The 27,342-nt window shown below is 41.8% G+C and overlaps 1 protein-coding gene across 4 annotated transcripts in view; it reads left to right on the top strand.

Annotated features, from left to right (window-relative positions):
• The window catches only part of GRM3 (glutamate metabotropic receptor 3), a 113,319-nt gene that overhangs the window by 38,024 nt on the left and 47,953 nt on the right, over window positions 1-27,342 (top strand). The window contains exons 2-3 of one of the 4 annotated variants that reach the window (XM_054812035.1): window positions 1,006-1,104; window positions 22,786-23,389. In XM_054812035.1, the coding sequence (XP_054668010.1) occupies window positions 22,892-23,389 (498 nt within the window). In that variant the 5' untranslated portion in view covers window positions 1,006-1,104; window positions 22,786-22,891. Of the gene's footprint in view, window positions 1-1,005; window positions 1,115-22,785; window positions 23,390-27,342 lie in introns of all 4 variants that reach the window. The other 3 variants (XM_054812030.1, XM_054812025.1, XM_054812045.1) reach the window with 3 other exon arrangements.

The raw sequence follows: 27,342 nt of genomic DNA, 5'->3' as shown, positions 1-27,342 counted from the left end.
TCACAAAAGTAATCTAATGAAACAGGTGATCATAAATAGATATGTATGCTTGGAAATAAGATAGAATTTTAACATGACATGCAGGTAGATATAAATAGAAAAAATATTGAATTTATGGACTTTATAAATTTACTCAAACTTAGTCTGAAAGCTCATCAGCGTGATGGAAGGACTTCAACTTGTCTCTTATCACCAGTGGGGAATATGGGACTTATAAGGATGAAGAAATGTGCCTACAGTCACACTCGACCCAGAACTGTGAATTCAGTTGAGATTTCCTGATCATCATCTCATTAAGTTAATCACAATGAGAGAAAAGAGTGAATTAAGACAGCTCTAGGAGCATGACATAGCTCTAAATATCCCTCTACAGCCATTAAACCATGTTCCTTCAATATGGCACAGCAAGAGACACAGGGAAAGGATGAAGAAAAGACAAACCTGGTCAAGACGATTGTCACCCCTCTAATCTCTGTCAGCTGTAACCTTATAGGTCTTTGTTGCCAGTGGACCCAAACCACCAGCACTGGCCATCTCAGAAACAAGCAGTCCCTCAGCCAAGAAGGAAAAGCAAAAGGGTATTTTAAATTTACTTGCAACTCATGTATAAGGGAGCCTGTGTATTATAGAAACAAGTGTTGTTGAAAGAGACATTATTAGCTTGTTTACAAGCATGTCCAACAGAAACTCTGGGAATAAGGAAGTTTTTAAAGCAGATTGTCTGCCTCATTCAGATGTGTCAAGGAGCTGATCCAAAGACACCCAGGAACTTTAAAAGGCACTGGAGCAGGCCCATCAGTTTCTAGTACTAATAGGAGCCAAGCTGTTAATGCTTTTGCATGACATCCTGTAAGAAAAAGCACTGGCATTTGGCTTATTCAGGAGAGATTTCACCATCTGTTATTGTAGAGACCCAATAATGATACAAAAAAACAAATAAACGAAAAATCCTAACACTCTGTCACCATTTCAAATTTAGTGAGGTCTTAAAATATTCCTGCACAGGTAGAGGATTTTGCTGGAGAAGAATCAACACGGCAACGGGCTCAATTACATCCAAGTTTCCTGTGTAAGATCTGTCAAGCAACTCCTATCATCACGTCTGTAAGTGAGTGTGAGTAATGGGTTTTATTTAAATTTGTGGTATTTACTACCTACACCCAGACAGATAATGGACAGATAGCAGAACAATGATCAGCAAGCAGCTACCACTTAATTCTTGTTTTATTCTGCAGCTTGCCTGCCTTCATCTGTCTTCCCTTTTGAAGAAGTAAGCACGTTCCTTCTGTCTCAAATGGAAATGCAATGGCCTATTATGAATTCATTGCAAGTTTTCCATTTTCCATCCAAAATCATGACAGTGATAAAAAAATAAAATCCCACAGTATTTGTTTCCAAAAGCATTCAGCTCTATAGTATATGTTTAGCTTTCTGCAATTGGATTTCTCATACCCAAAAAGACACAGTCAACAAGTGAACTTTCTAAGTAGCAAATATAACATTTAAGAAGTCTATCTGCCTTACCAAAATCCATAGGTACTAAGTATGGTGGTAAGGGCAGAGCATCCTAAGAAATATTGAAATAATCTGTTGGCTTGCTGCAGTTCTATTGATTTCAGAAACACAAAGAGAATATGCTGAAGAGGAGGAAAAACAACATTAAGTAGCATCACGTGAATGCAGTAGTAAAACATCCTACATACTCTCATCACTGTCAGCTTCCTGTAGGAAGAAAATATGTGTTCAGCCCTGAAAACTACCTCCTTTCAATACAAGTATTGGTACGCATTCATTTGCTCTAGCTATCTGAATTCCTTTGGGTTTAGTGAAGCTGTCAAAACCTTACAAGTGCGAGTGCTGTTGTGTAAGTAAAATTAATGACTCCTTTTCTGCTTCCCACATTTTAAAGCTTTAAATGAGTCTTATTGCTGGGGGAAAGGGGAGGAGGAGCGGAGGGGCTGTCAAAATGGGATTGTAAATCTTTCGGTGTTTAAAATCTTAGACCTGATTGACCTCATGACGGTGCTTCAGACCGGCATTTATCTTGGTGTTGTAAAGCAAGCAGACTATCTTTACCCAGGCATGAATCCCACTTCGCAATCCGTTGTAACTAACTAGGATATGAGGCTCAAGTGGAACAGTCCAGTCAAGCAAGTAAACATCGAAAAACAAACAAAAGCATTTGCATTTGTGGAAGTATTAAATGTATTTATAGTATGCCCTTTGAGTGTGTTTAAGTGTTGGAGTAAGGGGACAGTAATGTGAACATAGATGCAAGTCAGTTATTAAATAAAATTGAACTATAGGAATAATTAATATCAATAATAACTCATGCTTGCCAGAATGGTGTGTGCTGAGGTTTTAGCTGATGCTTGTCATGATAGGGGGGTCACAGACTAAGGGTTGTCTGGGGAGAGGGCTTCCTCGGTGTCCAGATCCCCCAGCACATTGTGGGCTCCACCCTGAGCTATAGGCTGCTATTTTCAGTACAGTGAAGAGGACTTCCCAGAAACACCCTGCTTATGGCCGCAAGATGAAGGCTGGCTTCAGAAAGCAGTGTCAGCCTGCCAAGCACCACTGCCTACATGCTGTCTGTCTAAGCCAGTGGCTCTGTCCCAGGGTAATTTAGACTCAACTCAATGGAGGTTGTTGACACCCTCGTATTTCAGCTGGCCACGCTACACTCCCCTACAGCCATTAGAAAGGCTCTCCAGAAAGCATGTTGGAGCAGGACCCAGACCCAGCTGCTCTCAAAATCCTATGAAGGAACTTACATGTGCCTAGAAATGATAGGGAGCCCTGGGAAGATGGCTAGCTTATGACTTTTTCTCTACATGCTAGCAGCAGAGATGACCCCACATGCCTTGTTTAATTGCTCTTCCATCAATCCGTTCAGAGGGTGCAGGAGGTGTAATGGTGCAGGAGAGAGTACCAGGGTGTGTGCTCCCAGTTCTTGCTCAACCTACCAACATAGTCTCTCACAACCCAGGAAGAAATCTTTCCTTACAAGATAAGTCACAATGTTGAAGTTAGGTCTGAGGGATGTCGCCAGCTGAATGAAATCTGGCTGAAGCTTGGAGAAGATGGGATTAATGTTGTTATCCAGCGGGGCCAAATTTCTGCTGCCACCAGAGGCATACCTAATTTACCTCCATGCAAAGAAGAACAGAGTGTACTCACTGATAAGGCTATACTATTCACTGGAGGAGTATATAGCACATTACAAACATTAATTCTTAGGACAAAACCGCAAGGTCAGAAAGTAATGTTATCCCTATTTTATATAGGCGCAAAGAGGTGAGCCAAAGACAGAGATGAGACTGAAACCAAGTTTCAGTGTACTGTTTTATTTACTAGACTGGTGCCCTTCCAACAAATGGAAGTGGATTTTGTCTATCATATTGTAAGCCCAAAGCAAATTAAAAAAATTCTCATGGTTTTTAATGAGTTGACTGCAGGACATATGGAGTGTACATGAGTTTTCCTAAGAAATTTGGGGAAGTCAGTCTTTAAATTAGAGGTTGTCATAAAGTCAAAAAATGCTGAAGGACACCTCCATAGAAAATGCCAGGATTTTCTCTTTCTCATAAACAAAACAAAACAAAAGATTATTCAGGGCATTTTGAGTCATTCTGATCTAATGTTGTAGAGCTCTTGACTCTTGGTTCTGCTACTGGCTATGCAGTCACTTCCCCACTGAAATTCATCACCTTTCTGGACAAATAGCTTTGTAAAGGGTTAGCATTGTGGCTACAGTGGTCTAATTTAAGTAAGGCAACATTTGTAAAAAGAATGTTTTGGGGGGGGAAAAAAAAAAAAGCTTTGGATAATGAAGCCCTGAAAAGGAATTTTGGTACCCTAAATGGTGTCTACTTTTTACAGTCATATCAGTCTTATGACAAGAACCACTCAGGAACCACTTCTTGTGTATGGACTGGGCTGTACTGAAGGTAATATCCCACTGCCTCTAGTTTCTTGTTCCCTTCATTGTTCTTAGACACTGATGATCTCTGAGAGTTAGATTCTGGCACTGGGAAAGAAATTATCTTTGCTGCTTCTGCCATTGATTTACACCATACTTTGTTTTCTCCATAGCTTCTCATTGGTAAAATACAGGGATGACACTTATCCCCAGTCATAAAGGGATTTGTATGTGGTGGTGAAGTACAAAATATTCTTGTTTATTAGTTCAGCTAGTGAAAATGAGAGAGCTGTTCACAAGTCCATGAAAAAATATTTCCGAGTGTAAGAGAAGTAACCAAAGGAAAATGAGGTCTGTTGCAGGTTTACTTCCCTGCTGCCTTGCTGAGCCATCCAGGACAGTAACAGTCCCTGAGTGAAGATCATGCCATCACTTTAGACTCACGGTATGCACTGAAGCACGGCTAATGCTCTCCCGTAATTGTTTTCTGAATGCTGAAAGCAGCCAGAAAACCCATATGAATGCATACATATACATGCTCAGTGCTACTCTTAGGCTGATGGAAATTTTATAAATTGCTAACCCTGTCTGGAACTGTATTGCTTCCAACCAGACATCAGCACATTGATTTGAGCAGCAGATCTAGGAGCTGAAAATGGATTCTCTGAAACAGCAGGCTTAACAGCTGAAAGCATCAAAGCTCTGAGCCACCGTGCCGGCCAGCTGATGAGTTTTTAATTTCTTCTCTGTGGGTCCTGAGATGCAAGAGATGAACAGGAAAAAACTCATAAGTTAGTCTTGTAGACATTTAAGTATCAACAGAGAAAGTTTGCACTTTCTAGCAGAAATGAAAATAATCAATTGGTGTACTTATATGGACCTCGAATACTCATGTTATTATGGTCCATGTGTTCATTTTGCAGATCTGTTTGTTCCTTTATTCAATACGTTTACAATGGGGGCCTACCCACACTTGCAGCAGTCACTCCGGGGCACCAGCATGCGCCTGGGAAAATTGATTAGTTCACTTGCATATGTGTCAGATAAACTCCTGCCCCAGACGATGAATGCAGGTGTGTCCATATACCTGAAGACAAGACCCAGCTCTACATCACATGCAGATATCTATTAAAGCTCTCTGACTTTCTTACTACACCTATTCAAATTCAATATACTTTGTACTAGATGCATCAAATAAGAGAGGGAAGGAAGGAGGAATTTAATTTTTCCACTTGAAAAATTATGGATCTTTGTATTTCATTTCTATGCCTTCCCACATTACACTCTAATTTAAGATCTTAAGTGTTTCTAAATAAGGTCCTAAAATTCAGTTTAAGTACAAAATATTCATTCAGGATGAATGAATAATTCTGAATAGCTGGAACAAGAGAACAAAAAGGTTTTAATGCTAACAATGGGCCAGGTCCATCAACAAGCTAACTATGATGACACAAACAGAGTCTCTTTCACTGGTCCTTAATTTGGCCATGGCATTACACAGTGTTTTATTCCCTGTGATTACAGTCATAGCTCAAAGCAGTCTGTTGGTACAAGAGAACTCATAGTTTGAGTCTATAATGCTCCTGATTCAATGAACCACTGGAGCCAGTCAAAGGTCTCATGTTGACTCAGGAATTGAAACAAATTCTTGAATTCAGCTTGAAAAATGTATGCGTTTTCTCTCAGTGTAAGAGACCCTTTCAGTGGTGCCTGTTGCTAAATTTGTCAAACATCTGGCTCTCTTGAGCCCTAGTTGAATGGAAATGTAGGGTGTGGTCTGCTTGAGGCTCAAGTTAAGGTGAGCCAAGAGTGTGCTGAGTGTGAGAAAGTTTCAGCCAGGAATTGTGTAAGAAGTACAAATGGAGATGGAAGGACTGCTGCTTTGCCATTTAAAAAAAAATTCTAGCAAGCTTTTCTTCAAAAAGCAATGGCAGTTGCTTATGCTTTGAAGCAGGACACTAAGAGTGAGCACAAGAGTCTTTTGGTCGAGACTTTTCTAAACCTCTGAGAATATCCTGAAGCTGGGCTGTTACCAGCCCTTCAACATAATCACCGCTTATGCATACTCAGGAAAACCTTCTTAAGAGACCAGTGACTGAAGCCTTTAAAAAGTCTGTCCTCACTGAAAACACTTGAGCCTCTCAGCTCTTCTAGTGCCATCCAGAATAATCCCACAAAATACAGAAGGAGGTTGCATTGCTTCACAGTGTCTGCTTGGGACCAGCTTATCCCTGCAAAGAGTGACAACAGCACAGAGGCAAAGCCAGGATTCTACTGCAATTGCTGTTCTCAGCAGCCAGCCGTGGTAGGGCTGACCACCCCAGAAGTCTCCTCTCTGTTGTCAGCACAGTCAGGTAGAATGAAAGAAAAAAGGAAAAAAAAAAAAAAGCTACAGAAATGCTAAGGCCATCCAAAGTGTCTTACAGTGTACAAATAACTTAGGAGAAAGAGGCTGCTAGTGTGAAGAAGTGGAAGATTTGGAAGAGGAACACAAGGAGGTTGCAGCGGGGAACAAGGAGTGGGATACGTCTGAGAGCTGCTGGGGGACTGAGCTGAGCGGTGATCAATGAAGGGAACAGTTCACAGACTGAAGAAATGGAACTTTTAGCATTTGCAATCCTAGTGTAAAAAGCAAACTTCCTACATGCAAGCATCCTACGAAGTTAACTCACCAAGTTCATGCTGGACTAACTGGGGCATGCTGTAAAAATAAGAGCATTTATCTGTCATGAATGCAAGCTTATAGATTGATAGATCATTTGATCTGTCTGACTGTATTATGGATTTGCCATTAGCTTTCATCTTTAGCCATGCTGACAGAATCAAAAAACATATTTATTACACTTGGTGGGGTTTAATCGACTTTGCATTTTCCTGTAAGTGAAGCTGGAACACAGATAATCTGCAAAAGACACTGACAATCTTCCAGTTTATTCATATTAAAAAAAAAAAACAACCAACCAAGCCAAAGACCGTATCACAGATGTATTCTCCTGTAAAAGCTTTACATAAGATTTGAAGGAGAATAAGCTAGCGTTAGTGATAGAAGAAAGAAAGATGCTGTGCAAAAAAAAACCTTATACTCTGGGTTTGAAGAAGAAAACAGCTCAAAGCCAGCAAATCGATGATTCCAGAATGAAGCTGAAACACTACCCACAGAAAGAATGGATTTTCAAAATGTGTATTCTTCCTATTTGATATGGTATTGCTCCTACTCACAGAGGGGGCTTTTTAGTGCTAAGGCACAAGGTCTGGTGCTATCAAGGTCTGATAACATACAAATAATGTGACAAGGGACCAGTCTTCAGCTATATCGAAAAGCTAAGAGTGCCTGAAGGGGAATCCATCTTATCTAGACATCTTTGTTGTAGATGTCTGCATGTTAACTAACTGACTTAAGGTGGATTTCATCAATGTAGTCAATAGAGTGCAGGGTGTGATTCAGCCTAAAATAGATGTCTCCATTTGGTGAAATGAATTGCATGCCAACCTCTTTTGGCTACTCTGACCTCATTGACTAAATGGGAGTCTGAAGAGTTCAATCGATGCAGAAAACTCCATTGTCCAGCTCCACAGGCCCTCTTCTCTGTCAGTGGAGAGAAATAAATATGGTTGGGTGCAATTTATTTTATCCTATTCCAATGTCTAAAAATATATTAGACAGATCACATCCTATAATTGTCTAATTCCAGGAATAAAACTGTGTTATTGACTTATGTAACAATAGGCAAGATTTAAACGTTAGAGCTTGGGACATCGCAAGGATAGAGGAGTGTTCATAGCTGGTTTCCTGAGGAAATAGGGCTTATGCAATTACATTATCTGTCAATTCCAATAAAGTTTGAATGCTAACCAGTTTCAACAAAATTGTACAAAATACAGATCTCAAAGACATTAATTTGTTACAGGTTTCCTTGTGAGGAAAGGAAGGTGTCCAAGTAAAGGAATGGAGAACAAGATTAAAATCCCACTGAAAAAGAAAGGCTGGAGAGTGAGCTCAGCCACATTATCAGACACCAAAGAATCTCCCTGGAGAAAGCCACAGGAAAATAGAGTTTCAGTAAGCTCCCTTGCTCAGACGGGCTATATTACTGGTGTAACCTATCTTATATCAGCTAGAAACCACCACACAATGTATCTTTCTTGGAAAAAATAAAATGCCCTGACTTTATACAAGATCAGAAAGAAAACACACAAGTTGGGACCCAAGTGTCATCCAGGGATAGCCTGGGTTTGAGTGAAATCAATGGAAGTTTGGCTCTGAATTCAGTAAACCCAGATTTCACACCTTGTTTTAGAGAGGAAAGCTTACAAGTAGAGCACACATTCAGTAGCTTATCCAAGCCAGCGAGAAATCCTTGTCAGGATGACTGACCATCTCTGTCTGTTCTGCGACCCACTTGGATGTACTGAAAACATGTAGCCTGCGACAAAGCAAACGTAAGCTATTACTCAAGTATTGTCCTCATTTTGTATTGGAGAGACGTCATAGGATTTACCATTTTAAATATTCTCACCTGCTTTCACAGGGCTCCCCCGTTTTGCACGTATGTTTTTCATTCCTGCATGTAATAGGAAAAGGCAGAGGATTTTGGCCACGCTGATTTTGCTTTCCTGAGAAGAAGTGTACCAGCACCCTCCATAGCCAGGCAGCTGGGCCTGAGCCCTGAAGGGAAGGTATTTCACTGCTTGTTGCCAAATTGAGTGTGATAGTCCTAAAAGCGCATGAGGTCATTTAATTTAAAGCTCTATGAACTGCAGTTCTATTTCCCCTGCAAACCATCGTGTAGCTTAAAGGCCTAGGATTTTGTCAAAGCTACCATTCTGCCCTAGAAAACTAGTGAATTTCCCCTCAGAATTCCTTCATATGTATGGGCTTGTTCTCCTTCCACAATTCCCCTCTGCCCAGGCACTGTCAGTGAGACCCCCAGAATTTGTCCCGAGGCTCAGCAATGGCTCAGCTGCACCACTGCTGGAGCAGAGCCACTGCCAGGGCTGCCATCTCCTTCTGGATTTTTCTCCTTGCTCGAAGGCACCTCCACAGGTCATCACCTGTGATGCAGGGTTCCTTCTCCACTTACGTCCATGGGGCTGGCACGGGGGTTAACGTCACAGCCCGAGTGTCCCTCCACCCATTTGCTCCCCACTCGTCTGCACGATGGGAAGAACAGATGATCTGCAGAGATTGCTCTTCTCCATCGTCTTCCTGCCCAGTGAAACAAGCTGTGGATCTAGAAGAATATGCCCTTGAGGGGAATGCAGCCTGGATCACAATCTGGCATGTATGATTCCTAACCTACTTTCTTCGCATGCACCTGGTCTTGTGGTTTCTCAGCTCACATTTTTCAATCACTGTTTGACAGGAGAATTTGGGGTAATTATCACAGAATAACATTCATTGCGTGCCCACTGCTGCGTGGACGGTTCTGCTGGTGTTCCTGCGGTCGGTAGAAATGTCGGCAGACATGGAGCTTCTCTGCGATCAAAGCCAGAAAGTGCAAGCAAAGCAATCAAATCCTCACCTCTGGTTCAGTTTTGTTAACAAACACAAGTAGTGACTCTTGGCCGGTTCCTGAATTCTTTAATGGGATTATTATTCATTCATGCTGGCCTCAGTGAAATCTAGGCTACAGGTATTAATCTTAAATTGCGATGAGAATTGTAATAACAAGAAAGCTTGTTATTTCAAGGCACACAGGCCACACAGAAAGAATATTCAGCCCTGGCCCTCCCAAAATAAATCTAACTCCTCCTGGAGTGAGAGAGGAGTACATCCCTAATGTGGACTGTGTCTTCCAAGAAATAATAAACCTCTATAAAAACAGTCACACAAACCAGTTTTAACTCTTTCTTGACCAAAACTCTCTGTCTGCCTCAAGTAAGGAGCACAATTGAGACCTAGATTCATCCTACTTATCTTTAGGCCTTTGAGGCAGTGAAGTCAGGGTTGTTTTCTCCCTAACACCTGCTTTCCACAGTGGACACAGCACCTGTAGAGAGTTCCTGGAGGTTCCTATCTCCATCCATCCATTGGAAAGGAAACCAAACAAGGAACATCACTTTAGATGTCTAAAATTATATATGAACATTCAGTTTTAGTGGAGAACTTTGGAAGTTGCCTTCTCTCTCTTAATTTTCATCCAAGCATATTACCTTCCCAGGACAAGAATGAGGTGACATCAGACAAAGATGGAAGGGGGCAGGATCAAACAAGGAGGTGTGTTTTTACCATGAAAAAAGGCATTTTTCCTAGCTAAGCTCCAGAATCCTATTTCAGAGCTCTGAAGGTCATTTGACGGATGCTAACAGTTTCATGGGTTCGAAGGAAAAATGTACAAGATAAATCTATTGCTGGTTAATAAATTCACAAGAAATCACAACCAGCATAGGAAACTCCTGAGCCATAAGTTGTTGCAGATTGGGAGCATGTTCATGGGAAGTAGCACAATGCACTTGGCAATTTTTGCTCACTTTCATAGGCACCAGTTTTAACCACTGCCAGAAAAGGATCTAGGGAAGGTGGATTGCTGGCCTCACGCAGTGCAGCTCTTCCTAATCCCTTTACAAATGAAGGTCCAGATTCTCTCTGCTACTGCATTCCTGTTTTCCTGGTGAAGTCAATGAGGAGACACCAATTTCCACAAACTTAAAAGCAAGTCTTAATTCAGTAAAGTGTCGCAGCCCCATGCTTTGTAAACAGTGACTATGAGGTACAGAAAGCTTAAATCGCTGTCCCACACCTTGCAGCAGTTCACAGGGCTAGAGCAAACCCGCAGTGCAGCCTATGCCCAGAGTGAGCTCACAGCCTGCCTTTCCTAGGCAGGGAGTTCCTTGGGAAGACATGTGGTCTTCACGCTTACCAGTCCAGGGTGGGTTTCTCCCCCGTGAACTTTTCCAGTGACCCTGAGGAAAAGATTTCCCAAGAATTTTTTATTAAGATGGAGCCCAGTGGCCAATCTGAGCAGTTTTTATCAATTAGTGTTCTTCATCCAAAGAATAAAGAATGAACACAGACATTTTAATCTTGCCTTATATGAGATGTGGCCACATATAAGAACAGAGGACAAAGTTTGTGCAGGTTTAGAAAGAATCATAGAATTATAGAATAGTTTGGTTTGGAAGGGACCTTTAAAGGTCATCTAGTCCAACCCCCAAGAAGTAAGTGAAGGACTGAGTTACCAGCTACCCCCTAAATTCACCAGGAATTGTTGAGATGTTGAGTTGGCCCTTCCTCTGCTCTGTCATCATGTCTGAAATTTGGCATCATGGAGCGACTCCTCACCAGGAGAAATGTCACAGACAAGCAGTGTGCTTTGTCCGACCACTCAGCTGGGCCCCTCATCTGCTGCCAGGCATGTTGATGCAGAACACTAGTACTGTTCAAGAGACGCTAAATCAGGCCTGTATCTTTCCTTGCCTTCATTAGCAAGGAATCCCGCCTCCCGCTATCAGACCATGAAGTATTCTGGCAGAGGTATTGAGGACCAGGCTGGGCAGACTGCGAATTCAGTTCTGTGGCTGATCAGATGGCTGAAATACCATTTACTGTCAGCACAAAGAAGAATAAAGACAAAGCCAGTGTTAGAGGAAGCTGTTTCCTGCATCACGCTGAGCAGAAGGTGCCAGACCACAGGTGGCAAGGTCCCCGGGGTGTCCTGGAGCGATCGGCGACTGGGGCCACGGCAGGCCATCAAACTGTGGCTTTACACAAAACACTGTTGCGTCTCTTCTTTCATAATTTGCGCTAAGTGCCTCTCTAAATTTTGAGTTAAGCAGTTGTTGCCATAGTGATGGCCATTTAGATCAAGAGAAGGCAGTGAGCGTGTGGGGATGTGAGGGTCTGGCTCTTCATGTAAAAAATACATATGCATGTACATACACTGCTGCATGAAAGGAGCCAAGCAAACAGCTTACACCAGATCTGAGGGACGGACAGAGGATATGGAAAAATGAGTGGCTTGCTGCAGGTCAGAGGTGTTTGTTCCGGGATGCACCTTCACCTGCAAATAGCTGGGTCCAAAATACAAATGAGCCTGAGTGGTGACTGACTTATATTTGGTTTCATACTGGTAGAATTCACTGCCTCTGTCAGGATGAGGCATGTTTGTTACTGCCTTTGTGGGATACATCTTTGCACAAACAGGAAAAATTTGCTTTCACAGGTTTATTTTTACTTAAAAAAAACCAAAAACACACCACACAAAACACCTGACTGCTAGCTCTTTAGCAGGACATGCTTTTCAGCAATCTATTCCCGGTGTTTATACTAGTTTATTTGCCAGGGCACAGGCTGCCAAAGAGTCAATAAATAATGCAGGTTTTGTATTACCCCATTTTAGGTCCTCTTCTAAGATTTTTCTGCACTCTTAGCACTAGGATTTATGGTAATCACAGCAAGACAGAGTCAGAACTCCTGGGTTTTATTTCTCACTTCATGCTACATCTCTGGGGGATGAGAAAACTGTATAGGCTTAAATACCTACAGCTAGGGCAAGATCCTGCCCACATACCTCAGCATATTTCCTTGGGGACTTTGGCAGAGTTTAGTCTTCCTCTGACTAAATTTGGCTAATAAGTGGAGTTAGGCATCACCTTGATCAGCAAAGGCAGCAGTGCCTGAAGTTAAGTGCTTTGGGAATTCTCAGCCTGAGAGTGAGTTTTAGGTCCCCATGGCCCTAACTGATACAGAAGAGCAAGCAGTTTGCATCACTGGCTGGGACCAGAATTCTGTCAAAGTCCCAGATTAGACTGATTGTGAATGGCCTTTTTAAAGTTCATAAATTCACAGCTGGGCATCCAAGTTCAAAAAATGTAGCCATAAACTTACTGTGGCATACCTTGTCCATCCGTGAGCCCACATAGGGTCGTGGATCAGAATTACACATTACTGGGTTCCTGTAAGAACACACTATTTAAGGTCTGAAAATAATTTTAGGCCCAAAACAAAGAGATAAATGTGAGTATTTTCTGAGTATAGCTCTATATTGTTGCTTGTTTCTCAGCAAATAGAAACCGCCAGCTCCTTTTCCCTCTTGGTGACATTACCTGCTTCTACGGGCAAGCGAGTGAATGGCAGGTCTGAGAGACTGAGGATATTGTTTCCATCAAGTTCCCAGTGGTACTTGCTGGCAGAGACAAGGCAAGTCTCACACCTTTCCTTGCTGACTGGAAAAGAAAAACACAAAGAGGATCTCTAAGTCAGCAAAACCCACAGGTTTCAGTAGTTTACTGATTTACAACAGCTGCAAATCAAGTTCAGTTAAATTTTTAGAACAATCCTGTTCCTGTAGATGGCTGAGGGCAGCTTTTGTTTCCAGTAAACTTCTGTGACATTTGTGATTAAAACTATAAAAGCAGTAAGCACAATTCACAATCAATTATGTTTTATTAATGGTTTTTTAATATACGCCACAGCCCAGTAATCATGAAGCTGTTCAACAACGTTGTTCTAAAATCAGCTAATAGCAGGATGTAATTTGCAGCCGTCTCTGCTCACTTACAAAACACTTGCTCCGTTAATTGTGATTTCACACTCCGCTGAATGCTGTAGCCTGGAGGTAACATTCATGTGATGGAAGAGTTACCAGTCTGGGCTTGGGGGGGGTGGGGGGAAGGATCATTTTGTGAGAGGCTACTGTTGTTAAATTTTTAATCCTTTTATGTTAAAAAAAAAAAAAAACCACAAAAAAACCCCCAGCAACTCAGTAGCAAATAGCTACAATCCACTGCTAAACAATTATTTCCTTTTTTCATAAACCTGAACAGCCTTTCCCCATTTTGATCCTTTTCTATTGCTTTGTGTTGTTATCAAGAACACAACAAAACATATGACCGGTAAGTGAGACCCTGTTCATGTAATTGGGCACCTACCTTGATCTCATATTGTAGATCATAGGTGAACTAGTCCGCTGAAAGCAAGTGCCTAAGTTTTCATTAGAAAGGTTTTTGTGCCTTTGGAGGTCTCCAGAGACACCTTGTGTCTTTCTTAAGTCAGAATAGGCAGGAGATTCTCCTGGGGGAAGTCAAAGGTGCCTAAAACGTTGCCATATGCTAAGTATGCAAGTTAGATTCAATTTCATCAGTAAATGGTCGGTGCTGATGAGACAGAGTTCGGCACTGAACAGCCACGGGCAAGGCAACAGCTCCTGCTCTGAAGCTCTTCCAGTGCATATGTCAGAGGGAGAAATATTTCCTCCTTTGATAAATGACAGAAACCATCTTAACTTGGAAAATTCCCAGCTGAGTGTTTTGTACTGCTGTGGCAAGCTGGGAGATACAGCGCTGACCAGACAGGGATGGGAGCACCAGTCTGGGAAGGTTTTTATTTGACTTATGACTAAGTCATGGGGGGACAACAAGGAGCCATGGAGGGGTCTCTGGCCACTGCTGGCCATCACCTTGACTACTCCAGTCAAATTTCCCCTATCCTGGCCAACAATTTGAAGGCACCAGGCCAGGTCTGAATGCCACTTAGGGATGCAGGCCAGGATAGGGTCCCATTAGAGCAGATGAGGTGGCAGCAGAAGTCATCCCACCTACAGAGGGAGAAGAGAAAGAGTGCACGCTTAGCTGCTTTGCAAGGCCTGTATGGCTCTAAGGCTGGCTGTGCCGGCAGCCAGGCTGAATCTCAGCAGAAGCAATAGTGAGACAGGACTCTCTGCCCTCCACATATGCAGAGGCTCAGCCATATTTTGGCCGTGTTGCCGCAATGTGAGGGAAATGTCTTGGCAGAGGAGTGATGAGAGTGAAATCTGGCAGCTCGCACCGATGCCATTCGGAGGCAGCCAAGAATGCGCAGGCAGAGCACCTCAGCTGGAGCACGGGCAGAAACTCACGGAGCAATCTGGGCCCAAGAAAAACCCTGCAGATGTTGCAGAGAGCTGAAAAGTGATTATGAGCACAAGAGAGAAATGAGCTCTGTGAGGGCAGGAAAAAATAGATGCTTAAGAATCAAGTAAGAGGGAAAGGCTAAATACTTCTCCAGAGACTAAATGCACAAATACTACATGGGGGGCTATACTTGGGTTGGTGTTAACTTCACTTAGTTAAGCTTGACTTGCATGAAACACAAGTGTTAAGCTCCTCTTAGCTAAAAGTTTCGTCCCAGGACATGCAGCTGAAAATGACACGGTTTGCTTTGTGTGCAGGACTACTCTACATTTATGCCATTACCTCTCTCCCCAGCCTTTGACATTGCTGACCTCAGCATGGCAATGGTGTCCTTGCACCACCTAGCAGGAATAATTGCTGTGACATCCACAGGTCACAGAAGCCAGCTGCTCCTTTGTCTCCAACGTCTTTATACTCCCACTTTTCCTCTTCCATGTCTTTCTGGGACCACACAGGGAGACTGAGACTAAAGTCGACTAACACGCAATCAATAAGCAGACAGCACTTGTCTGTTCGTTGCTGTCTCTGCTGGTGTGCTTTCAGCTGTCGCCAATGCCTGGAAGAAATAAGCAGATGGATAAAAAGCAGTAGGATTCAGCTCAGTCCAAAAAAGACAGACGGGAAGATGGTGGGACTTGCAAAGGTCTAACCCTGCATTACATCAAGATCATTACACCACAAATTGTCCAGATGGTGCAAAGCCTCAGGCTCATGGCCGGACTTCTCAATACACTTGAATATACTTATTGTCAAAGTACGGAAGAAACTCTAACGAGTTAGGAGACTGCACAGCCTGACCCAGATCTCTAGCTCTGGTGGTCTGCTCATTGCAGCTCTGTTTCCTGAGACCAAACTTACCACAGGGCTCAGCCAGTGCCAAATGTGTTTATTTGATGTAACAAGTAGCAAAGACCCATATTTCCACACCAAGTTAATGTCCAATAATCTTCAGGGGCTCCTTGTTCCTCACCAGGCAAAATTAATAGGTCTTGTTCTAATCTATAGAATCCTTTAATAAGTAGAAACTTCAAAAGTATTACATCAGAGACATCTGTTTTCCTGTGTGATTAATATTTTAAATTCTGTTTTTGAAACAGGATGAATATATCATAGATCTCAGAGGAAAGGGCTGGGCATCTGTTGTATGTTGACATTGTAGAGAACATAAAGCGTCACTTGTTGATGCTAACACAGTACAAACAGTAATGCAATGTTCTGATTTTTTTTCCTTCTCATTCTAAAGTAATGGAACAGAAGTTTGTATTTTAAGAGGAAAGGGGGTCCTTCTACACTGACATATTCTCTCTTGCTTTACATGTCATTCTTTATATTGAAATTGCCCCTAATTTTTCAGGGCTTTTCAACCTCTTCTACAATATGCCAGACATGGGATGAACTTATATGGCTTGTACTGTCATGCTGCTGGCAGTGGTAATTGTATTAATTAATGTTTTTCATGTATGGATTTCCAAATTGAAATGAAAGGCACAAAATCACTGAGCTGTAAAACCATTTTTGTCATTTTTCCCAAGGAAAGAAAAAAAATTAAAATCTGAGATGTAACAGCCAGCAATTGAAATGTAAAGTACTTTGATTCATTTTCAGCAAATTTATGTGTCAACACCTGATTAACATTTCATGAAGGAAATTTCTCCATTTCCATGGAAGAAATTTACTTGTTTTCTCTACCTCACCATGTTTTCTGCAACTTTTTCCTCTTTTTTTCTTTTTTACTTCCTGATTTAAGCTATCAGATTTCAACCAGCCAGAATCAGGATGTGAGCAATTTGTGTACCTGGCACATATCTGTCACCGTAAGGCTTGGGTTCCTTTACAAATATTTCTTTTTCAGAGGTGACAGCATCTCTAATTATAATTGGTAAGGAGGCTGAAGCTAGTCCATCACTGTTTTCCAATGAAGAAGTGAGACATCATATCTTTCAGTGCAGTTCTCATCAGGCATTAAGGTCAAGTTCTGGTAGAGCACATATAAATGTCCCAAATGTGTTGGATGAGCAATGCTACTCTGCAAGTTATCCATGATCTCTGAGAGAAAGAAATCATGGCATTTAACTTGTCATGTCAGTCTTGAAAGATGCACCAGAATTTTGAGCCAAAATTGGAATTATTTTAGAAATCTGCTTCCCTAGAATAAGATTTGTAGGGCACAGCAAGGGCTTGGGGAAAGATATCTCACCGATAGGGTGTCCTTGGAGGCAGACACATGGATGGAACTATTAATTTCCATGTTGTAATGTACTACAAGAGCACAGGCGTGGGGAACCTCCCCTGTGACCTTCCACTGAGCAGTCCTCCTCCATAGAAAGTTTACTAAGGGTGGTAGGTGATACCAAGTTGAGATACGTCTCCAAGCACCACAGTATCACATTATAGTCCTGAATAATGCAGTAAAAATCCATGACTGCCAAGAGGGAGCCACCCACAATAAAGCTAAACATAATCTTCTCCAGCACCCACGTCAGCTCTTGTTGCATCCTTTCTCAGGAAGCTGGGTAAACAAATGAGCCCTGCAAAATACTGCAAAGGAGAACAAATGTGGGGGAATTTAGGATATAGAACATGGTAGGGATGAGGGGAAAAGCCTCCAGAGTTTTAGCCCAGTCATGTAGATTGTCCTGTTTGCTAGTTAATGTTTTTGAAAACTAGCTAGGAGATCTGAGGTGCCCCAGCTCTCAGTAAAGTTTCTCATTTCAACCTTAACATTATAAGTGGAAAATTGGAAAGTTTACAACTGTTGGATAGACTACCAATGCCAACCATTGATGTTGATATGGTGGAAGGTATCAGCAAAATTATCATTGGTGTATTAACAATCATAATCCATTTACAAGTCATCTGGCTAAATGAAAGATTCAACTGCACTTCTTTTTGGAGTTTGACACCTAGAAAAATAGACTGAAAAGAAACTTAGCCTGATAAGAATTCAACCCTGAACTGATAGCAGAGGGGGAGCTACTCTGTGAGCTGCAAACAGAAAGCCTGTGGAAGACCAGAGCTGTCATGTGAATATAGCCCTGGAAGAAAGCCATGAAAAACAGATTTTGTTTCAGAATTATATCAATGGGATACTGAATGTGGAAAACCCAGACATCCTCTTTCTCATTCTAGTTGCTTTCACAGAAACAAGACTGTGCGCATACTTAGTAAATAAGCAAACTTGCACCAAGAAATACTAGATTTGTGCAATCAACTTTTTACAGGCACAGAAATAGCCCACCAAAACTGATTATTCAGACCAAGAAGCAAGGGTATTTTCCACAAGAGCAGCACAGCTGCCATTTAACACAAAAGAATGAGTTGCTTTTACTGAGGGAAGTGCTGACTGTGTCCCCCAAGAGCAGACGTAACTCTCCCCTGTGGACCTTTGCTGGTGGAAAGAGAAGGGGTTTCCGGGTGCCAGGAGAAGGTGTTTGACAAGCTGAGTGCTGCTGGCTCAAGTTCACATAGGGAAGTGCTGGAAGAAGCCTTCTGATCCAGGCATGGAAACCTTTCTCCTTCTGCCTGTTTCTGTTTATTTTTCATTTTGATATTTGGATTGCTTCTTCACCTAGGCTCTACATCTGTTTCCACCAGGGATCCAAAGCCTATAGGGCTGGAGTGTAAAAATTTTTTATATTAACAGAACACCTTGAACCATATAACCCTGCCTGTAGCTGAATTAAAACATTAAATACAAATGAAAAAATAAATAATTGCAGCTTGATCAACAGGTACTTCTTTCTGAAACATCCCAGAAACATGCTTTTAGTAGAAGAGGGTACTGCAAAGCCAAACTGGTGTGGTTAGTGTAGTGAAATCACTTTAGGTAGGAAATGGCAAACCTCGAGCCTGGGGTGCTACCTGCATCACAATTAAGGAGAAAACATGGGCTGCATTAGCTTGGAATAGGTACAAAATGTTTGTATATATAGTCGTGAGTTATGCAAGCTGCAGAGAAAGCATGTGGGAGGTGCATGAGAGATCAGGAGAGAAACCGAGCTGCTAGCCCATCTTTGCGAACTGCTTTAAAATAACCTCCCTTCTTCACATCAAGCTGTCTGTTCGGTGTCACCATAGTGATGCTGCTCACCGGCCACCCAAATCTGCCTCGCAGCTTCCTTCAGGAGTCCCACTGCCGAGAAGCCATCGCTCCTGGAAGCATCCCTCCCTTACAGCCCGAAGGGGAAACCTCCCCTGACAAATCAGCCTTCGCATTCATGCCTCCGCTCACCTACCCGTGCACAGCACCCTTGTTCCTCCGCAGGACACTGCGATGCCACTACATGGGCAGTGGTGCACAGGCTACCGAGTCTGTAGAAGGAGAGAAGCACATTTACTACCCGAAGCTGTGTTCTTGGTAACTCTCTCATTTATAAACAAAGGATTTGACCATGTGAGATAGGATGATCATGTTTTCCTGGAAAGCAGGACTCGGCATGCATGGTGTGTCCCTATAGTTTCAAAGCCTCTATGAAAAGCTCAGTTTCACAGGAATTGTCAAGTGGGGAGGCTAGGACAATTGGTGTGGGTGCCCCCCCCCCACCCATGGGCACCCCTTACCAAGCAGCGTGTCCCCAGATAGAGTAGGATCATACAGGTTCCCACCATATCTTCCCTTCATATCCCTGGACATCTTCAGACCGGTGCTCTCAACACAAAGCAGCAAGGAAGAAGCAAAGAAACGGTCATGACTATTCCCAGTCCTCACCTTCGCCAATCGCTCCTTGACTTCTGCTGGGAATGATCCTCTGCTGTGCCATGACCGCTTTTGGTTCCCCTCAGCAGGCCCACTGTAACAAGCTTAAGTTATAAAATATAGAAATCTTTCACATTCTTTGCAGGGAAAATCAGTTCTCTCTATAGCATCATTCATTTCACATATACGCTTTTTACATGCAGTGTTGAAATATTTTTCGGTACCTTTCTAGCCTTTATTGCTGATGTATAAGAGACACATAGATCCCTGAGATACAGATGTGATACAACGTGGAGGGTGATGCCATTTGCAGAAACCAGAAGCTATGAAGGAGTCAGGGGGATGAGAACAGCCTCTTTACCATTCAGGGTAAATCCACCGTAGCTCTAGGCATGTCCTGGGTAGGTTTTAGATAGAGGACCCCGTTACAAGCCTTTTCTTCAGCAAAATTAGTTGTTCTTGGTAGTGTTGAACGGCTGTTGAAAACAGGCTGGTTTAAATATGACCTTATTAAAGACTCACATAAAAGCTAGAAGGAGCAATGGGAAACAAGGGCAGTTTACTGTTAGTTATCAGAGGAGCACTGGAAAAGATCAAAGTTTGATTCTTGGCTGTGCTGATGACCTTAGGTAGATCATTCAGGATTAGGTTTGGAAGAGAGACCAGCTTGCTCAGGAACTTTTTCAGACTCGGTGCCTCAGTGGGAACCAGGGGGTGCAGGGCATGGCTAAAAGCATGTTCTTCAATTCCTAAAGGGAAGCAGAGACCTTTTCAAAGATTGATAGTGACTGTGAGGGCTGAGCAAATCAAAATCTGAACTTAGACTCTTCTGAGAACCTCATTTCATCTTTCTGTGCCTCTTTTTGCCCAAGTGTAAAAGAGGGGAAATATAAATATTTTACCAGTGTTGTAAGGATAAATGTATGAATATTTGGTGAGATGCAGTGGTGACAAAAGCTACAGAAGTAAATAGGATGGACATTGCACTAAAAAAAAAAATCCCAAGTCCTGTTTTAATCCAAAAAGTGGATTAGTGATGAGAACAATGGAAGTTGGTCTAACTGAATTATTAACCACACAACCATTTATGTGACAAATGTCACCTTTTTGCCTGATAATTATTAGCAATGGGATAGAATCACCATTTTATATGCCCTGTATACACTTACAGTATTTGGTAAATGGTAGTATTAAGTCTGACACAGAAAGTACTGCTGAATTCAGGTACTTCATTACTCCTCCTAACATTACCAGAAAATATATTTTCTGGACCTGCTTAGTAAACTTCATGTGATCAGCAAACTAGCTTACTTGCAGATCACTGAGAGATGATGAAGCTTGTTTTCCATTGAAATATCACTTATTTCTGAATGGAAAATTCTGATGAGACAGCCTGCAGCTCAGACTACACGCACATTACTAGGATTGCAGAGAAAAACCTTTAGCAGTGCATCTGACACATTACTGATTTATGAGAGAATAATGTTGGACTAAATATGAATAAAAATCTATCCTTTCACACAATTTGGTACAGTAACATTGAAATTGTAGCAGGATAAACAACTGCCTTGCAGTAAGCATGCTCATCCTTCATTCAGTGTTAAAACTTAATTATTTCTTATTCCTACTTCTTCGTGTTAAGTGTTTCTAAATTATAAATAACCCTGCAACTCCAATAATAATATATACTCTGTTAAGGAAAAGGTAAGTACATGACTAAATTATTAATGTGATCTATTTAAATTTTACCACACTTGATTTATCTGAGGATTTGGAGATCAAGGCAGCCGCTGTCATATTTTAAGAGATATTGACAAGGAGCCTATGGACAAATCACGTATCTATGTTGCATAAATAGACTTTGTGTATGCGTATTTAGTTACAGAATTGTTACAACATGATCTTTACTCTAAGGCTTGATTTTTCTCCTTTTAAGGTCATTGGCAAACTGTCTTGACCTTACTGAGAATAAAATCATGTCCTAAGTACATACATTGCCACTCTGTTCTCCCCTTGGTCTGAGCACTGAACTGTGTTTGACATTAAAGAGAGCAAGTCCAGCCGTAAGCATTTTCATGCTCTAAGCAAGCCTCAAGTATGAGACTCCTCCTTGTCATGTCGCTTCTTTTTCTCTTTCATCTCTCTATTTATTTATTTATTAAACTTAATTTGCTTGCAAGACAATATTTTTGTGCCTTAAGGAGGGATGATTTTGTGATTAAGGCATTTGATGGAGAGCCAGGATCAATTTCCAGACCCTCCACACAGTAACTAGCCTTGGTAGGTCACTTAGTAAAGTGCCTTGCAGAACTTCAGTGCTAATAACTAAATGGACCGTGGACCATTCTCTGCTGGTGATGCCAAGAAGCATGAAATGGCCAAAACACTGTGATCACATCAAAACTGTTTATTGGAAACGATCTCTGGTCCATGAGCCGTGCCCAGGCACTGTTTAGAAGAGCATTAGCTGACCTGAGTCAAAACCGTCCCAGGGAACATGTTAACAGTTAAATGGTATGACATAGACCTGATTGTTTTTCTATTACAGACACAGCCTTCAGTTCCCACCTGGTAAAACAGGGCTTCTCCCATGTTCCAAATATTTGTCACAGCCCAAAACAGAGGTAAAGCCCCAAGAGATTTCTCCCATCCTCCCATTGCCTGCACCAGCTGAGCAGGCTAGTAAAGAAAGGCAGGGTAGGGGGACTTCAGCAAGAGACTTTGTGTCTGAAGGCCAAATGCTTAGTTCAGCAAAAATTAACAGCAAGGAGATAACACTGTGACAATGCTATAGTTGAAGGAATAGTAAGTAGAGTGCAATAACAAAAAAAAAACCAAAACCCACCAAAATCCCCCGACTTTATTAAGGGAAGGCTGGAAGCCACTGGAGACAGAGAATAAGAATACATAAGACTCTGTGTCCAGAAGAGAGAGAGGACGGAGTGGAGGATGGAATAAGAGAGGATGGTATGAGAAAAATATCAGAAGTTGTCTTTGTCCTTGCAAAATGTAAAACATTGTTGAGCAGTGGTCAACATCAGATATATCGCCTCATATGTCTGTGGTCTTTGTGCACAACTGTCATAGTAGACGCTTAGCCTGTAATCAGTTATGAAGCAAATTGAATAAGGTGCTCTATGAGAACACAAGACGAATTTTTATTTTCTACACTATCCAGCAATCCCTTAACACTGTTCTTTAATGTTTTTTTGATAAAAGTTTTGTAACAGTTCACATCTCTTTTTGCTTTTTCTAATTCCTCCCATCTCTTCTTTAGAGGTCCAGTGGAAAGACTTGGTGGCCTGTTCTTCACTGGCTTGTGGGACAGCACTTCCAATTTGGCAATGGATCAGAAGGACTGAAGAGCACTTTGGCTCCCACCAATGTTTCTTAGAGCTGCTAAAACAGGACCAATGAAGATGTTCACCAGACTCCAAGTCCTTGCGCTAGCTTTATTTTCAAAAGGAGTTTTCCTTTCTCTAAGTGACCACAGCTTTGTACGGAAGGAAATTAAGATAGAAGGAGACCTGGTCTTAGGTGGCTTATTCCCAATCAACGAAAAAGGCACTGGGATAGAAGAATGTGGGAGAATCAATGAAGACAGAGGCATCCAGCGCTTGGAGGCCATGTTGTTTGCCATTGATGAAATCAACAGAGACAACTACTTACTGCCAGGAATTAAGCTTGGAGTTCACATCTTGGACACATGTTCCAGGGATACGTATGCCTTAGAACAGTCTTTGGAGTTCGTCAGGGCATCTTTGACTAAAGTGGATGAAACAGAGTATATGTGCCCTGATGGCTCATATGCCATTCAAGAGAATTTACCATTACTCATTGCAGGAGTCATAGGCGGTTCCTATAGCAGCGTCTCCATACAGGTAAGTCACAGGAGACCCGTCAGGTGAGAATCATTCATCTGCAATTCCTGTGAAAGAACCACTGCTTCCATAAGTTTATCAATAAAGCAAGTCTTAGCTCAATCGCTTTGCCTTAGGGGTCAATCTAGTATATAATTTTTACTGAATTTATATTAGTTTGATTCACTCTTTAAAACACTTGTTGTAGTTTAAAACTCTGGCAGCTATCCACTTCCTCTATAGTGTATCCTGAGGGCATCTGAAGTTTCCAGAAGTCTTAGCATTTATTTTAAACTTTGAATTTCATGACACTTTTACAACTCTAAGTTCAGGTCTCTGCTTTCACACCAGTTATAATTATACCACCTATATTTCTGAATATTTGTCGTGCCTGCCATGCTGCACGTAAATAACATTCGTCACTTAAACAATAGAGATTTAAAATGAAAGAACAAATCCTTATCTCACTTCCAGGCTAAAATAAAGTAAAAATGGCATACTAGCCAGAAACTTAAATTACACCTGACCAAATAATTTCAAGTTTTTAGTGCCTAATTAAGCACACAGAAGCCAAAGAAAATTATTCTGCTGACTTCAGTGAGTGAGGTCTCAAATATTCCATGCAGCCAGTACAATTTCTGAACGGATTCTAAATTTGCCATCTTTCCTTTTGTTTCCCAATACAGTACATGCTAAGACTTTTTTGCCAGGAAATGTATCCAGGCAGAATGCAGTGTAAGCACTGTCACTAGTCCAGCACAGAAGACAGATGCCCTCAGTATATCTTGCTCCCTCCTTCTGGCATATTGTAACTGCAGTTTTGGTTTTACAATATTGGTCCCAAATAGGGTCTCAGTAGGGTGTTGGAGACTATTTAATGGCTTGCAAAGGTGTGAAGTTGCAGGTGGGTTAAATGCTCCATATATCCTTCCAACTATGGTTTTATTGCATGCTTGGTTTCATTTGGAAGGGGCTAAACAAAATGTTGATTGCTTTTGGTCTTGGCTTACCATTTTTTATAAATAAGTGATAAAACTTTAAATTCTTGGCATTTTTTTTCCCCATTAAACGAACATGAAGAACATATATGCCCTCTTTTTTAGCATAAATTCTGTATTTCTCCTCTTCAGAGTAGTTACTTCTATGTCAGTGCAGCCTCAGATGTCCTAAAGTTCTCTACCACTGCCAGTGTGCAATACCCACGAGCAAAAATGCCCCCTAGCTTCACTGAAGCTGCCAAATCTACATATATCTCGTTATTTTGGGTTAAATTTAATAAGCCAGTCCACATCACTCATAACCACAAGTGAGTGGTGTCTTAAACCCAGATTCAGGTGGGCTAAGACCCTGCATCTAGTATTTCCTAATGGTCAGCTGTAGGTTTCCAAAGGCACCAAGCCTTGACAGTGCTCGACATGATTGAAGCAGGCCACTGGACTACTATGAGCAATACAATTTTTCCAGACTGAGTACAGGTGCTAATTACTGCATCAGTGTCAAAGGAGAAAAATGTTCCATCCCAGCAGTGACAGCAGTGTTCCATCCCAGCTTCATTTACCTGTTTCATAAACAGGCCAAGAGTTCATCCAATGCTCGTTTCAGTCACAATTACATTGGGGAACTGGCCCTGTGCTCTTGTCAAGGCATTAAATCCCATCAGCTTGGGAGCAAGGTCACTTTCCACCAGAAGTGCATGAGCACAAATTTCAACAAATTACATTTTATTCCCTTTCATGTTCCAGTGTGTGACTTGCCTGTGTAGTCATAGTAGGAAATACGTGGCCAAATGGTTACCCATGCCACAGAAGAATAGTTTCTGCAGAGCAAACCTCAGTCATCTCATACTAGGAGGGTTTTGTCCCACTGTGGACCAGCTAGCACGGCAGGGATGTATCCTTCACCAGGAAGGGTCTGATCACTTGGACCACAAAGAACAAGTAAGTTCCAGGGCTGGAAATGAGACATCTGAAGAGGACAAGTAATAGCTACAAAACCCTGGGCAACACAAACTGTTAAGAAAACCATTATTCATTGTCTCTTCCAATCAGACAAAGGGTACATCAAGTGAAACCAGTAAATGGCAGGTTGTTGTGGATGCTAAAAACTAAATGAGTTCAAGAAGTGACTAGAAAAAATCAGGAAATTCTGTATGGATACCACCTCTGCCTCAGCAATTCCCAGAGCTGCAAGTATTTCAAGGCTGGTAAAATATTTTGAAACATCATATGCTTGCCCTATGCCACTGGTGGAGAGATGGCAGTGGTTTTGCCGTATGTTTGGTCTAGTCGTTTGTGGTCAGTCCAAAGGACATGAAGTAGCCTAAAAGACACATTCATAAAAGTAGTTACAGCTGCGGAAATGGTACAGATATTTCCGTCCCTCCCAGAAAGGCAGGCAGGCATGCCAGACATTTTGGTGCCACGCTAGAAGAAGAGACTATGGAATTTCAGAGACAGTCACCTGTACAGAGTAGCTCCAGTAGCAAACGCCAAACCACTTCAGCAGGCGCGTGTGTGAGGCTGAGGATCCCCATTCCCTGCACCTTCGGACAGCACTCAGGGTGCTGGGTGCTTCCAGATGTAGCCTTGCCAAGCATTTCTCTTTTGCCTGAGAGCTGTAAACATCATAAAGTCCACAGTGCAGTTTCTTAGCCTTAAAATAAACCAAGCTGAGCTCTTCAGACAAGAAATTATTTCTGCTTTTTTTTTTCCTCCTGTGAATTTGCCATTGTATTTCAATACCTTTTATTCTCCTCTTTTCACCCTCCCTTTCCAGATTTTTGTCTGGACAGCTGTCTGCCAAATCACATCATGATGCTCCTGCTGTCAGATTTCTGCTTCTTTCATTATCCTTTCACCAAGGAAAAAAGAATTTGCTGGTAAATCAGCAACGAACACCTTCCCCACTGAGTCAGTATGCGCAATAGGCACTTTTTGCAGAGACTAAAAACAACAAGAGAATGCAGAATGCTTAATTATTTTCTGGTCAGACTAGGCTATTATCGTTAATGATGATCTGGATAATTAGGTTTTAGATGTTGTGTTTAAATTAGCAGTGAGCCCAATCTGCACAGCATTTGATCCCTCAAAACCCAAGCCAGGATTCTCAGTCAGCGGAAGAGCTCATGTAAAAAAAGCTGTTTTCATGAAATAAAATTCTGACCTGAGCTTAATCTAGGATCAGAAGATGAATTCTCCAAACTTTCAGGGATTTTATTTTGGATTCACGGCTTTTCATTTGAGCCAGATTATCTACTCTTTCCTAGTTTACAACAGAAATTTCAAACATGTTTTCCTTGGAGATGTTCAATGACATTGTAAAAAGGATAAGAATAAAGCATTTTTCATTTGCACAGAGGAGCACTTGCACAGGTAATCCAAATGCCGTGTTTCAAGTACTCAGGTCGGCTCTGTCAGGAATATGCATGTGTAAGCAGGAATACAACTATTCAAGTGCTGGCTTTGTTCTTCTCTGTTTCTGAAAACTGGACCAATCTTCTGAAAATGAAGAGTGGGGTCCATTCCCTGCAGTCAGCTCTCTTAGAAACATTAAAATATTCCCTTAGATGGGCTGGGCTTTGCATTTCCATATCCACTATATGCATGTTGATATAGGGCTTTAGCCCTGTGTAGAGTTTCCTTTATGCTACCAACCCACAAGACGTCCAGATCACAGTCACGGAAGTTATTCACAAGTTAGAGCCTCATCCAGAAAAAATGGCAGAATAGAAACCAGTATCCAGCTGTCTTCTCTTGAACTCCTTGTTGTGTCTCAAGTAAACTGCAGCAAAACCACTGGAGAAGATTTAAAGGTACATTACTGCTATGACAAAAGCTAACGCCTCTCTCCTAAGTGAGTGACCATCTGGCATGAAATTCAGAATATGTACTCATTTGCTGGCAGTCTTTTCCTGGCTGTCGTTTTTCCTTAGCCACACAAGTCTGCCAAGGGCTCATGGAACCTGAAAAATAATC

This window comes from Grus americana, chromosome 1 (assembly GCF_028858705.1).
Source record: "Grus americana isolate bGruAme1 chromosome 1, bGruAme1.mat, whole genome shotgun sequence".
NCBI lineage: Eukaryota > Metazoa > Chordata > Aves > Gruiformes > Gruidae > Grus > Grus americana.
This window is presented reverse-complemented; position numbering and strand designations above follow the sequence as displayed.